Source organism: Chrysoperla carnea, chromosome 3 (assembly GCF_905475395.1).
Source record: "Chrysoperla carnea chromosome 3, inChrCarn1.1, whole genome shotgun sequence".
NCBI classification, from domain to species: Eukaryota; Metazoa; Arthropoda; class Insecta; order Neuroptera; family Chrysopidae; genus Chrysoperla; species Chrysoperla carnea.
Window position 1 is genome coordinate 28,477,118 of NC_058339.1, and position 15,332 is coordinate 28,492,449.

The following is a 15,332-nucleotide window of genomic DNA, read 5'->3' on the forward strand; positions in this document are numbered from 1 at the left end:
GTGTTTTTGAAAAAAAAAGTGTTGACGATTGTTTCGGCTTGTTTAATCACTTTCAAAACAATGTATAGATAGGTAATTGGTAAAATAAATACGTTTAAATAAAAAGTGAAAATTACAATGTATTTTTTGTTTTTTTGGTTGTTGAAAATTATTTACAAAAAATAATGAATTATTATTACAAGATATACAAAAACAGACTTATAAGCAATAATTAACAACATATTAGAATGGCAAAATATTTATATCTTTGTATAATATATATGAATATTGAAATATATAATTTATTTGAAAAATAATTTAAAAGTACGTATCGTATCATCGTTTGTATTACTATTAACAACATACAGCACCGTCTTAATAATTTCATTCATTTTCAGGAATGTTTTAATTCTTCAATTAAAGCTTCGTTTCGTCTACATTCAATACTCAATTGTCGAACTAGCGCCACATATTTTCTTTGTTCAGCTATTAATCCTTGGAGTTGATTGCTTAGATTATCACGACTATTTTGTTCTTCTGCACATCTTGTTTCAACCTGAAAAAAATACACAATATTAGGAGCTTATTATTTGGTAAGCATTTGGTAGGATTAGGCTAGGCATTAGCTAGAACTCTCTACTTTGAAGATAACCTAGCCTGAATGTTACTTTTAATAGCATTTGAAACAATTTATTAATTTTAGTCTTTCCTAATTCAGAATAGTTTTATTATCTTCAATGAACCAGTGATCATAAAAGATACAAACTATAAATCGTTCCAATATTGGTATTAGTATTTATTACCTGTGTAATATTAAGTGCCTCTTTTGAAATGGAGACGGTGTCATATTATATGCCATGTCCACTTATGAAATTTAATATAAAATTAAGAATTATCTCATTGGATCAAATAACCAAATGAATTCAAAATTGTGATTTTTTATTAAGAGTTCTATATCGTATTATTTTTCGCAAGTCGATACACTAAACACAAGACAATATTGACTAATAATTATATTTCTTTACTTACTTTAGCTTTAGTTTGTTTGACACTTTCTACAATACGATTCAATTCGTTCAAAAATTCTTCTTTACCAGTATTTGTGCACATAGCTCTAAAACAAATTAAAATCAAATTAAAAAAAATCTTTCTCGTAATAATGGGTTATTTTAATCTTTAATGGCTAATAGCTCGTTTTGTGGCTAACTAATCAAGAAATAGCTTAAACAAAAATTGAGTTTGATTTTTCGATTGGTTAATTACTAGCCGTTATAGATTAAAATGACCCACTCTGTATATTATTCAATTTAGTCTAGCGCTGGCAAAGTTATTTTAAAATTATTAAAGTCTCGCTAGCGCGTTTATATTCTATCTTAATCTACAAGAAGAAAAGAAAAATCTAAAGACACAAAAATTTAGATTGAAACTTATATCATAATAATACTTACTCTGGATAATTATCAAAAATCGAATTTAATAACGATAATTCTTTGCTTATATACATTTTTGTATCATTTAATGTATTATATAAAGTAAAATATTGCTTTGTTTCTTTATGCTTAGATGCCACTAAAAAGAAGAGATATTATATTATACAGTGTGTCGCATTTAATTTAAATATTTATAGACTTATAGTTGTAATATTACCTTGGTTATAAAGTTCTAAAAATCTGCGTTGATATTGTGCTAATTCAGCTCGGCTTGGAATGTCATCTAACTGTCTCTGATATGCGGCAATAACTCGATTTCTTTTTGCTAAGGTCAATCTTTGATTTTGTACCTTTTGTTTAATGTCATCTAATTGTTGTTGTAATTCAGTTGATACAGGTTTCTTTTCAACATTGTTTTTGGTATCCCTTTAATCAAATAAAATCATTTAGATTCTAAAAAAATTAACTAAAATTATAGAGTAAGAGCCAGCGACTGCCAGACATACGTTAAAGTATAAAAGCTGAAAGTTATTACCATTTTTTGTCTAAAGCGCACGATTATGGAGATATAGCCTAAAACGGAATTCCTTAAAATGGAGGTACTTCCCCCGCCTATTTTTGTAAGGATTTTGTGCATTTGCATTCATTACCTGATAATGAACATATTTAAATAATAAAATAACTCTTGCAGTGAAATAAGTTCATAATCATGGAAGAAAATGTAGATTGTGTATTTTGTGCATTTGACCTTCTACCGCGTCTGGGGGAGTGTTAGCCCCTTCGGATTGGTCTGTCTTTTTCAATATTGACTTAAAATGGTCATTTGAACACTCTGTGTAAATTTCAGCTTTTATACTTTAACGTGAGAGAGCTCGGGTACTGCGCCCCTGATTACCTGATACCTACCGAAGGCACCGTTAGTCAAGGTTTGTAGCCCCCAAAGATTGTTCCCTACACCAGTGAGAATACGCAAAAAAATTTCAGCTTTTATACTTTAACGTATGTCTGGCAGGCGCTGGCTCTTAGTCCATTATATTTTTTTATTTGAATGTTATATTTCAGAATTATTAACTTATATGGCAGCATATACTTATAAAAAAGAGAAGCATCAGTGGAAACTCGATATGATCTGCCTTCGGAAATTATCGTTGAATCGTTGATTTTATAAAGGAGAACATGTTCCAAAAAATTTAATTTTGAGATATCGAAAAGGTAAATGCTTTCTTTTTAGGTATATTTTTGAATCATAAAAAAATTTTAAAAGTATTTGTTCAAATCAGAGGTTTTAAAGTTTTAGTAGAAATCGTTTTATGTAGAAAAATTTTACGTACTGTATCATTTTTTGTAATCTATCAAGTTCATTGCGGCATTGTTCTTTAAATTGGTTCTCTTGTTCACGTAAATTTTCATTTATTAAAATTAATTCTTCTAATTTTCCAATATCACTTCCATTTTCTTTACTGGATTCTTCAATTTGTTTTAATCGAGAGATTGCTTCATTTTTCATATTCTTTATTTCTTGTAAGGATTCAGTACCTTCAGCAATACTTGTCTCTAATTCTTGTTTTTTCATCTTTAGTTTTTCTATACGATCTTCAAATATCTGATGTTGTGCTTTTATTTTAGCTAATTGACGTTCTTCTCGAGTTCTTACTCCACCATCCTAAATTATGATTTAGAATTTATATTAATGAAAAGTTCGTTATGCATAGCGTAACTCAAGTATAATATGCATAATTTGTGTATTTTATCTTATTTTGGGAATACATTTACTTGAGTTTGACTTGGCGTACATCTTGTTTTACTAAAATCAATATTTGCTACAAAAATATTTATGATTATTTACCGATATTTCTGCTTGTAATAAAACATAATGTTTTTGTAATTCGGCTTTTTCTTCGCTCGTAAGAATTGGATCGTAATCTTCCTGAAAATGTTAAATATTTCCAATATTATTTAAAATTACACAAATAAAAAAATTTAAAAAAATGAAAAGTTTGGATGAACATACAGTGTGTCCCCGGATAGAGGTAACTATACTTGTAAATTTTCTTATTTTGCATTTGATACCAAATTTTTGGCTACCCTGTACATTATTTAGAAGTTTTAAATATTCCTACATACTTTTCATAATAAGCAAAACTTCTTATAAAGAATGCTTTTTTTTCTTCAAATGCAAAATAAGAAAATTTACAAGTATAGTTACCTCTATCCGGGGACACACTATATATCATTGGGATGGTACATGATAATAATAAGAAATATAAAAATAAAATAAAAAATATTTTGGCTCGACTGTTGTTCGAATATTGGTTTCGTGGGTGGCAATTCAGTAGTTCTGCCACTGCCACTTTCAACAAGAAACTTTCTGATTGCCTTAACGTAAATATATAAAAAAAATTAGTCAAATTAGTCGAGCCATTCTCAGGTTTTGCGCTTAGCTCCACATTTGGCGATTCAGGAATAGTAAATAAAAAAATATTAATAATGGAAATTGTTAATTACCTTGCTATCTAACGAACTCAATGTTTGCAACAAGTTGTCAACATGCTTCTATTTTACAAAAAAAAGTGCAAATATAAAAAAAAAAACATAAAAGTAAATTATAAAAACATATTAATAAAACAAATAATAAATTAAAATTCAATAAGAAAAATGAACCTCATTTGGTTGAGTATTTGATGATACAGCTGTGACAGTAGGATCTTGTGAATCACTTTTAGAATCTGTTACTTTCGTAATTGCACCTTTAAAACCATATTCTAACAATGTGACCTGTACTCGATCAATTTCTTCTTTTGGTGGTAAATGTTTTAATCGATATTGTCGTTTTGGTCGATATGTTAATTTAACTTTCTTTAAATTATCATACATTTTATTTTCACTAATTTGATCATTTATTTCTTCTTCTAATGTAAAACTTTTATTGAATTGATTGATTGCATTTTTACGAACGAACTCAAAGGTTTCTTGACGAAATTCCAATGAAGTTTTTACAAGCCACTAAAATAATTTTTAATCGTACATTTTTTTTTTTATGATTTAAAATAAAAAATTATATTAAATTTATAATTTTCGTATTTATTTCCCTCATTTCAACATAGGGATTAAATATAAGAATAATAAAAGTTTCGTGTTTATCACATTTCCAACCGTTTGGAAATTATGCGCGACAATACATACTTTTCTCAGAATTTTTTGAGGTAAAAACGTGTAAAAACTAATGCATTTGTTATCCCCGAAATAACGCAATAACACAGGCACGCAAATGGCGTGCTTAATAAATGAATAAAAACAATAAATTGAGCTTCGAAGATTATTGGGGACAGAAATATGTATTAGAGCGCCCGTTAATTAGTCATAGTCTCGTAAATCATTAAAAGATTTTGATGATCGTGTTACAGATTAAATAAATTTCAAAAATGATTTTGGAGAAATAGAGTTGGGTGTAGAGGATTTATTTAATGTTTTTGTACTATTTTTTCCGGCACTAAATTGAAATTTGATTTTGTAATTAAGAAATTGTTTAATATCTGGAAATATTTACATACTTGTATAACTGGGAATATATGTATAAAATCTAAACCCTGTATTTGATGTGGTTCGATTCCATAAGGACATTTCATTTTTGGTAAAACTGCAACAATTTTCTCTGTTAACGCTCTAAAAAGAATAATGATGTAAATATTTAAAAAAATTAAATTTCATTATGTAATAAAATACGTTGGGATAACTACTGCGAGGAACTATTATGGAAATAGGAATTATTTTTAGATATTTGGAAATTAGTACTTTCATTATTAAATACATTTACATTTTTTGACCAATTGTAGCATTTTCTTGAAATAAAAAATCAACATCAACATCAATATTACAACTTTCAATACACCAGGTCATTCCACCAACAACCTAAGAGTAATTCCATCAAATTACAATTACTTATCATTAATTTAAATTATTACTAAATATTAAAACCTTATCAAATGGTGATAACCCCTTAATACGGGCTCTAAAGTATCCAGCAGCAACTAATAAATCGATTATTTCTTGAAACTTTATGGACTGTTCCTCATTTTCACGTACTTCGACCTGAATAAAATAATAAGTTGTAGAAATATAATAGTTACAATTTACAAATAACCTTACTTCAACTTCCTTTCCATCGCCATCTTCACGAATTCCTAATTTTATGTTAGCTTTTAACTTTGGGAAAATATCTCTAGGCACCATTTTTTTACAATTCTAAATTATTAAAAATATTTTTACTTATTAATTAATTATATTTGTATGTTATGTGTAAGTCCGGGTTATCAAAACAATTATATCGTTTTGACATTTACGTCGGCTTTTCAATGGGTACGTTCATTATATGCGGAATGGGGATATAAATTACAAAGTGCGTTCAGCGAAGTGCTCTAAAAAGTCACATATTTTCCTCTTGAACACTCTGGTACCCGTAGTCAAGCTGTAAGTTGTCCATTTTTAAAGTATTATGATCACTTTATTACTCCGCGGATTGTTTAAAAATGTTAGGTGCCCTTTTGGCAAGTGGTGAGCTTGTTATCCGATAATTCTTACCGAATACCTCGGTATCAGGAATAGTACATACGGTTTGCATTTTCAAAAACCAATTCAAATTTATTTCGAAAACAATGTAGAGTGTCATGGCGTCTTGAATGACAACTTGGCATACAAGCATTTTTGTATATGGATGTTTAAGGAGTTGTAATCAAATAACCTGCTTCGTTTAAGCTAAATTTTTGAGATTTCGAAATAAACAGCCAGGTACTTCAAAATTTAAACTTAATCAATTTTTTTTTATATACTTGCTTGGTAAAATTATTTTATGCCAAAAAATGAGTTTTTATTAACAGTACCTACAAACTAAATTGGAATTTTCTATTTTGAATATGAATCACAATTTAGAATAAACCGTTAACACCCGGTATGTTCTTCACCGTGATAATAAGATTTCAATTTGAAAAAATATTTAATCAGCTACGTCCCTGAAAAGTGAATATTTTATTTAGAAAACACTTGTTACAAGTGTATACTGAATAAACGAAAGGCCACAAATTAATGGCCAGTGGAAAATTTAATTAATTAGATTTTTTTATGTTATTCTGAATTTCTTTTCATATTATTTAGATTATACGAATTAACTTAATGGTTCACTAGCAAATTATTCGATAGACTGGAAAAACCGGTTGATTTGAAATAATTTATTCAATATTTTATAAATAATATTGTTGCAAAAAAAAAAAAAATTATTTTTATTAAACAGTCCCAATTCAAGACCGTATAATCTTTTATGCTTACGAATTTATTCTATTTTTATTCTTCTTATTCTGATTAAAATATTAAAAAATTCATCAAATATATGTTCTTTAGAATTTTGGCCAAAAAATGCTGGATCGAAACAAAATACCTTTTATAGTACCAATAGTACCTTTTGCCATTGAGGGTCAAAACTTTCCAATTTTCTCTCTTAAAATTACTCTGCTTACTCTGCCTAATGGTCAATCCGGTCCTGGCCTTTGGAGTTCTATGTAAAGCTGATATATCGTGAATGTTTTTCCGAAAGACAAGATTATGAAAATTATTTTTCTTGTTTATCGGTTAATCCTTCATAATGAATAGGAAATAAAAAAAAAAAAGATAATGAATTAAAAATAACAAGAAAAATTATTCAATGTACAATATTTTATTTTACTCTTTAAATATTACAATTTGTAAACGGGCAGTCAGACTTATTAATAGGACGAGAATTAATTTTTTGTTTCTCAATTTAACATTATTTATATAATATAATATATATATTATTTTCCACAATCGCTGATAATTTTCATTCAGTATGTTTATAATTAAATTATACAGATATTTTAGTTATATAGTTGCTTATTATTCATAATTTAAATTTTAAACCATCGTGTCAATTACAATTATTAAAAAATAAAAATAATAAAATAATTATAAAATCAATGTAATCGGTAAGTTCTTACATCGGTATACAAATTCGTCAATTTTAAGTAAGAGCACTACCAAATCTTTATTCAAGATTCTTCATTATTATTTGAAAATATAACCATTATAATCCTACGTGAAAAACAAATGGTTGTAACGACTTACCAACGTTTCGTACTTTAATAATCAACAGCATAGTAAAATTCATCGACTGATGAAGTTGAACAAAAACGGTGATTGATTAACGAAAAACAGCGGAATCCTCTGAAGTTTCTTTTATACTACTTATATGATATTTGTTTCTTCTCGTAGCCTTCCTATACTACGATGGAAGCAGGCAGCGATCAGATAGCCACGCTTATAAACGATGGAGACTGACTACTCGGGATGCCCTATGAGAAGGTCTCTCTGTGTTGATTCTCTTCCAAAGAAATGTGAGACGAAACACGAAGACAGAAAAACTGACATAGTTTTGTTAGAATCCACCTTCTCTCTCTGAATTCTAACATCTACTACCGACTAAAACTCTAAAATTGAATTTTGTAGAATCGAAAACTAAAAAATTAATTACAGGAAAGTGTTAAGCAGAGTGATTTTCAAAATATAGAATCATAAACATCTGCTGTATTGATGCTGTTCTTTAAAAAACTGACCCTCTGATACTTTGAGATACGGTTTTCGGAACGGAGTAAAAAGACAACGGAAATAGATTTAAAAAACATTAATTTAGTTAAAATCTGAAAATCTTTCAAAGCGATGATTTAATGAAAGTTGGACATAAGCGCAATGGACTTGAAGTATTCGAGTGAAAGCCATGTTGCGCTTAAATGATAACTTCATTTTTCTATGAAATTAAACCTTCATGTTAACTTCACATAATATTAAACGATTATAGATAAAGATACAGAACTTTGGCCATCAATAAACCCTGTTAATACTCTTTGAATTCAATTATCTAAGATTTGAATGTGCCCTTAAAACGAAATCCACAAATTTTTATACGCCAATGACATTTTTTTAGAATACGTTCTTATATAAAATTTAAAAGAAATTGTAAAAAAGAATAGTTCAAAACCACTGACAATACCAATTCAAAAATAATCTTGTCGCAAATATTGACATTAATGTTTACAAAATATTTCAACAAAAAATAAAAAGAATAAATCGAGCATATATTCAAAAAGTTGCTATTTATAATGCTCATATTTATTTCCAGTCTTATGTCACTACAAATAGAACCATGCATAACAATTTTCTCTTATCCACTCATAACAATTAATATATAGTTTTTTTTAGTAAATAATCTTCTTAATTGTACACATTACAAAACAGTTATTATCAATCTATTAATAAGTGGTTACACATTATTTATTAGTAATATATATAAAAAAAATTGTCGATAAATTGTCGAAAATACATTATCGAGATCTTTCAATATTTTATACTGTATATAATACTTCGTTGGCACCATATGTGACTTAATATTGATTAACAGTATGAATATTTTTACATTGAAATTTTTGCCCCATTTTATTGAAAAGACAAATATGAGCCTGTCCAAAAAATTTAATTAATTATAGTTATACTTCTTTAGGCGCGTTATAAAAGAATTATGAGAGAGAATTTGTATGATGTGAGTGCATAAAACGATGCAAAAACTACATGTTGAAATTAGCTAGAATTTTTAACACCATAAAGTTAGTCGATAAATAAAAAGTCTCGTGGGGACTGGAGAGAAGAATATATTGTCGGCACCAAAATGTTGGGACATTCTATCCTATGTCAACTGATCCATATATGTAAAAAATTTTTGATTTTATAGACTAAAAATAATATGTATATAATATTTTTACTTATTTCTAAGAAATAAAGTAAATATTTGATGAACAGACTTAAATGTTTGTTATAGAAAGTATCCGTACCCTGAAATGTAAATGTTCAACTATTTTTATTATTGAAAGATCCTGAAAATACATGTATTTCATATATATTTTAACACTAAACTTACTTTAAATACACAATCAAAGAAGAAGAAGCTTTAAATTTTGACACTTTATTAACATTTATTAAAGTTTATAAGAAAATTCTGTAGGTACATCATAGTGATCAGTTCAAAACATACTCATTCACTGCCAGCTATGGGATTTGAACACTAAGATGTCAGCGTCACGAGTAAAAAAAATGTTAAGTACATCTGTTAGACTCAGCCGATTTTTCCATTGAGAGAAAAGACAAAATATACCGATTTCATTAGTATACATTTTAATATACTGTGCCATATTTGCTCCCCTAGTCTTTTATTGAAACGATATAGTGATCCAAATTAAAATAAAAACAATTACTTTAATGTTCTATATATTTCTTTAAAAATTTTTTTTTGTAAAAATTTGTTACATTAACCTTCGTTAAATATTATAGATAGAGTCTTTCTCAGCATTAAAATCCCATATCACATCTTATGGTAAGCTTTTGTATCAAAACTGTACTTCTACTACTAAGATTAAATCTCGTGTTACTCGTGTACAGCACTCACCGTATGATTACGACATATTTACTTGTTTTTGTCTTTTTTGTTTTTTGGGTGAAATGAAAGTTAATCCATATATTTGCAACTGAATACCAGAAAAAAATCTTGACTAAGGCCTAAGGACTCATCATTTTATCAGCTAAATAAAATATAAGATTCATTATGGCATAAGAAGTAATTTTTTCAGAAAAATATGTCCAACGATGGCACTGATAAACAACTGATAATGGCACTCCATATTAGGTTCAAATCTTTAATTAGATGGAATTAATAATACATAATATGTAATGTATATTGGTTGTGTGCAGAACCGAATTTACCATCGAACTCGGAAATATTTATAGCTCCTATATCTTTTCATTATATCATTAAAATGGGTTTTCGCACAATTATTTCAACATATATGTAATAATATTGTCTATATTGTTGAATAAAATAAGATTATTGATTAAAAATATAGACAATATTATTACATATATGATGTTATCGTTATATAAAAATTCAAATTAACGATATCATGAAAGCATTAGCGGCGCTAAATTCATGATATACTGCACTGCATATCCAACATATATCTAAGTCAATGTAATGTTTTTCATTTCTGCTCATCGAGTAATTAAGAATAAGAGATAAAAAGACTTAAAGATTTAAATAATCTTTAATGGTAACTATTTTTAATGGTATTGATGTATCACTTGCATTTTATTTTCCACTAATTGTCAGTAAATTTTGAAGATAAACATATTTTATCCTTATATTATAACTGTACGGAAGTATGTGCGTCAAAACGCTGAACAATTAATCTACCTATAAGAAATAAGTAATGAGTTCTGGTACCGAATTTTTTATTGGATGTGGGTTTAACAAACTGACAAGAAACTAGCTAGAATATATATGCCGTAATAATTTTTCACCCATAAGAAAAAAAAATTAATTATATTGATTTTTCGGTATTATTACCGCGGTATTACTTTTAAAGAATCAATTCATCTTTTTCAAGAGACACTTAACACGAACAAGGTGTAACGTACTACAGTTTTTTTGGTGTGCTGGTTGTTTATAAGCAAATGGAAGAATTCGTAAACCATTCTTAATTTTTGTATTAAATCGGAAAGTTACTTTTCGCCAATATTTATTTTATAGGAGTCGTATTGTCATACAGACAATTCCATACATATAGAAGAAACGTGTCTACTTCCTGCTTGCGTATAAGCATACTTTAACAGTAAGTAATTCTAAGAAACATTTATTTAAATCAAATGAATGCGATATCAAATTCCGTTCGAAAAAATCTTGTGTTGAAATTGACGTTCGTGTGACCTTAGCATAAGAGAATACGGAATTACTTTGAATAGGCCTTTAAGAAAGTAGTTTTGTATATGTACTTAAGTACTATTTATCTATTGTTAAAAAATAAGAACCAGTTTTTATAATCAGTCTTATTTCAGTGATGCGGTATTTATTTTGTATTTTTTAAAATTTTTTTAGGCGATAACTGAAACAAACATAAATTATGTTTTAAAAAGAATGATTCGATTATATATTGTATAATTTTGTAATATTCAATTATGAGTATTATGCGTAAAAAGTTTGTACTTAGATTAAACGAAAAATAACGAAGGCAAATACGCATTTGCACACACGAAGGAGATATTTCATATTATTTTTTAATTCATCGTTGGCATTTACTGAGAAAATTTCGACTGTTCAACATTAATTTTTTTTATTATTAAACTTATTTTTAGTTATTTTAAATCAAATAGCAGACTTAAAAAATATTATTAAAAATATTTAATAATTTTTTAAGTGTTGGTTTAAAAAATATATTATCTATCTTATTTACATGTTATATATATTTTGTACAAAGATTTAGCAAAGGTACCGTGCTGTATAGATGTTCCCGAATGATAACGGAAGTTCTATGCTTCTTTACTTCTTTAGAACGGTTTAAAACGGAAACATCAATTCCAAATTAAATATCTTTTAAAATTCGTGTACATATTGGCATCCATGCACAATTGTAGTAATTGGAAAAAATGATAACGAATTTCACAAACATTTTTTACTAGTAAAAAGTTGTTAAAATAAATCAATAACTCGTAATTTAATAGAATTGACTCGAAAACCAAATTTCCTTTTCAAATCCATTCAGAATTTTGAATTGGATTGAATTAAAAGATGGATTTTGAATAAAATTAAGTTTTTGATGTCAATTTTTAATTATTAAACAAATTACTTATCAATACAAAAATTCAGAATAAATTACACTTAAAACGTAAAATATGTGCATAATAATTCAAAATTTTATCTGTTTTGTCGCTAGTAGTTACAAGTATGCACTATAAAAATAAAGAATTGGTATAAAAAATATTGACAAAAAATAGGCCATTTGATAATTTGTGTAGAAATTCGATTTTGTTAAATTGAAAAATTTTCATGTATTTCATATTTCAATAAAATCAAGTTTCAATACAAATTAGTAGGCATAAGTAGTGTTTAGTTATCACTTCCCACTGTTGACTATACTAGTTCCGCTTAAACCGGAATACATATTTGTATTCCGGTTAAAGTATATTTTATTAATGATAAGTTAGTTGTATTACGGTTAAAGTATATTTTATTAATGAAAAGTTGTATTCTGGTTAAAGTACACTTTATGCATGATAAGTTCAATTATCAACGCACACTACAATTTCAACAATAATGTTGAGAATAATGTACAACTTCATTAAATTTTTTTTTTAATGTGCGAAATCTTTGGGAAAAGGTAAAATCTTTCTAATCTTATAATTAGCGGGATGACTCTCTTGTAACTTCGTTGATTTAGTTAATTCAATATACGACAACTTATTAGATAAAGCACTAAGGTCATCCTCTGAATCTATCGAAACAACCAGGCGCATTTTAAATTCTGAAATTATGACTGGCCTTCACTCCGTCAGTGGATTGCTTAAACTGGTTGTTTCCTGTGTGATTACTTATATTAATATGTTGCTGAATTAATTTAAGACAGAATAAGTCGCAAGTATTAGGAGATTTGATCAAATTGTTCTTGGGTTCATTAAACTTATTAAAGTGGCTTATTTTTCTTATGAATGGGCTTAAACTTTCTTTAAATCCTCGCTTCCATTTTGTTTGAAATACATGAAAACTTCAAATATGTACATTTTGTTTATTCAGAGACCTTAGATACAATAAAAATGCGGTACCAACGTGTGTTGTTTTTGTAAAGAAGTATAATAGTACAGTCAAAGACGTAACAGATTAAGGAAAATATAACAAACCACTCACTTTTTGCAAAAACCTGTTGAAATGTGTTTTTTAGGTGTCAAATATCCATTCGTAAACCATGAGTTAGTTGTGTAAATTTATTAAAACAATAATAAAGAAACGGTTCAAGAAGTTGTTTAACTTGTTTAATAGTTTTTCGATTATTTGACAAACAATTACATATACATAATACAAGTTGGCTATTAATTAATTTTTTAAGTCAACTTTTATATAAACCGTTTAATTTGATTAACAATTTATTATTTATTAACAAATAGAAACATTTACGCAATTAACTCATGGTTTACGAATGATATTTGGTACCTAAGAAAAACATTCAACCAGGTTTTAGTAAAAATTGATCGGTTTATTTAATTTTTTTATCCGATTTTTGAAACATCTTTTACTATAACTATAATAAAATAATAGTTAAATGAAATCAAAAGTTATTTGAAGAAATGGATGATACAATTTCGTGAGTATAATTTACAATTGTGCAATTAATCTTTTAAATAGTGTAGGTATCAGCAGGTATTGACTCTGATATTCTACAATATACATGCTATTATTAAAAAAAAAAAGCTTAATAAATGGACGTTTTAATTTAAGAAGAATAATTTATAAAAAAATGTTACAAAATATGCTTTTATTTGGAACATATCAGGCTGATAACAAAACAAAAAATATTTGGAACTGCCTTTATTGTAGTTATGGCATAATTATAGTTCTTAAGAACATATCTTTAAATACATGATTTTTCTATATAATTAAACATTATAAATTTTTCTCTTGCTTTTTCATCTGTTTTTGTTTTTTTGAGCAAAATCACTTGGCTATTATTACACACTGTCTTATTTACTAAATGTGAATGTAAAAATGGCGTGTCCATTAGTACCTATGTCATCTTTCGTTTACAATCATTACTTTAATTATTAGTTTTATTTGATATATAATTCACAATGTTTTATATTTTAACTTCAACTTCTCCTTATTTGTTTGTGGATGATCCTGAAACTTTGAAGATTTACTTTTATCGTGATGGTTTATCATAATATATTTTGATACTTTTCGGTTAACTGATGTTATCTGAAAAGAATTTATTTTGTATTATTTTGTATTACAATTAAAAATTATTTAGTTTATTATCTCTGTTCCAATTTGTTCTAACTAGCTCTGATCATTTTCCATTGAAAGGTTAGAATTGTGATTAAATTTATCGTATTTTAATCATGAGTTATTCTCAGCTCGAATGAATCATTTATTTATTTACTAGGGGACTTTTGAACTCACAAGAGTTTAGTATGATTCTAGTGATGATTGAATGTTTTCGAAATTATATCAAATTTTCATGATAATTTTCTTAAATGGCGTCGGAGAAAATAAAACAAATTGCTAATAATTTAATAATTTGAAATACTTACTTTTTAGAAAGGTTGTATTTATTCATTAATTTATCATTCGAACGGGAATATTGTTTATTATTATTATTGGGATGATGATTCGTTGTTGCTTGTTTTCGTAATTGCCGATCCAATGAAATCGTTGCCTGCTGATGTACACTATTTGTATATTGTAAATGTGAAATTATTGTTGTTTCTTGTAATGGCATTGACGAAGATATTATTGGGGATTCAGTACGGGAGCGCTTTGGCGTTGGTGGTGAACTATCGCTATTATTACAGTCTTTAGTCTCTGGGGAGCCAGTAAATTTTGGTAATTCATGCATTAAATATTCAATGGCAACTTGTAATTTTTGTGGATCTTCAACAGTAGCTGTTGATTCACATGTTGTTAATGAAAGTGGATTTGATGGTTTTATTAATGCTGAATAACGTTCTTTCATTTCACGAATTAATTGTTCACCTTCCACAGCGGTAACTAATGTATTTACACAAACAAAGCTCTCAACAACCCCATTACTGTCTACTTCTAGATATCCACATGTTCGCAGGTAGATAAAATCACCCGTTCGGGTCATTAATCGGTAACATGAGGATCCACGGCTTTCACCACGATCATACACTGTGAAGAATAATAAAAATTACATTAAATATTCTTGTTTATTTGAAGTATGTAAAAAAAATAGTAAAAACCCAGAATATCAATTTGAAAAGCCCGTAGTAACGATTAAAATCAACTTTTATTATTTAAATCAACAAAAC

The 15,332-nt window shown here is 27.4% G+C and overlaps 2 protein-coding genes across 3 annotated transcripts in view; both read right to left on the reverse strand.

Annotated features, from left to right (window-relative positions):
- Nucleotides 1-312: 312 nt before the first annotated feature.
- LOC123295043 (coiled-coil domain-containing protein 93) lies at nucleotides 313-5,737 on the reverse strand. Of its 2 annotated transcripts, XM_044876248.1 has the most exons (12): nucleotides 5,556-5,737; nucleotides 5,385-5,498; nucleotides 5,224-5,318; nucleotides 4,961-5,072; nucleotides 4,071-4,412; nucleotides 3,915-3,962; nucleotides 3,256-3,336; nucleotides 2,741-3,072; nucleotides 1,627-1,835; nucleotides 1,428-1,548; nucleotides 1,009-1,093; nucleotides 313-535 (listed from the first exon to the last, which is right to left on the reverse strand). In XM_044876248.1, the coding sequence occupies exons 1-12, from the start codon at nucleotides 5,637-5,639 to the stop codon at nucleotides 374-376; spliced, it is 1,785 nt and encodes a 594-aa protein (XP_044732183.1). In that variant the 5' UTR covers nucleotides 5,640-5,737; the 3' UTR covers nucleotides 313-373. The 2 variants fall into 2 exon arrangements, with proteins under 2 accessions (XP_044732183.1, XP_044732184.1); XM_044876249.1 differs by lacking the exon at nucleotides 3,915-3,962.
- An 8,117-nt stretch (nucleotides 5,738-13,854) lies between these two features.
- The window catches only part of LOC123294805 (hypoxia-inducible factor 1-alpha-like), a 39,387-nt gene continuing 37,909 nt past the window's right edge, over nucleotides 13,855-15,332 (reverse strand). The window contains exons 4-5 of the mRNA XM_044875959.1: nucleotides 14,592-15,192; nucleotides 13,855-14,256 (exon numbers count right to left, since the gene is read on the reverse strand). Coding sequence (XP_044731894.1) covers nucleotides 14,253-14,256; nucleotides 14,592-15,192 — 605 coding nt within the window. The 3' untranslated portion in view covers nucleotides 13,855-14,252. The remainder of the gene's footprint in view (nucleotides 14,257-14,591; nucleotides 15,193-15,332) is intronic.

Excerpts from the sequence above, each read along its gene's own strand:
- LOC123295043 (XM_044876248.1), bottom strand. The coding sequence starts at position 5,639 with ATGGTGCCTAGAGATATTTTCCCAAAGTTAAAAGCTAACATAAAATTA. Across the intron at positions 5,073-5,223 it reads GCTACAATTGGTCAAAAAAT|AGCGTTAACAGAGAAAATTG; the intron begins GTAAATGTATTT and ends TATTCTTTTTAG. Across the intron at positions 536-1,008 it reads TCAAACAAACTAAAGCTAAA|GTTGAAACAAGATGTGCAGA; the intron begins GTAAGTAAAGAA and ends TATTTTTTTCAG.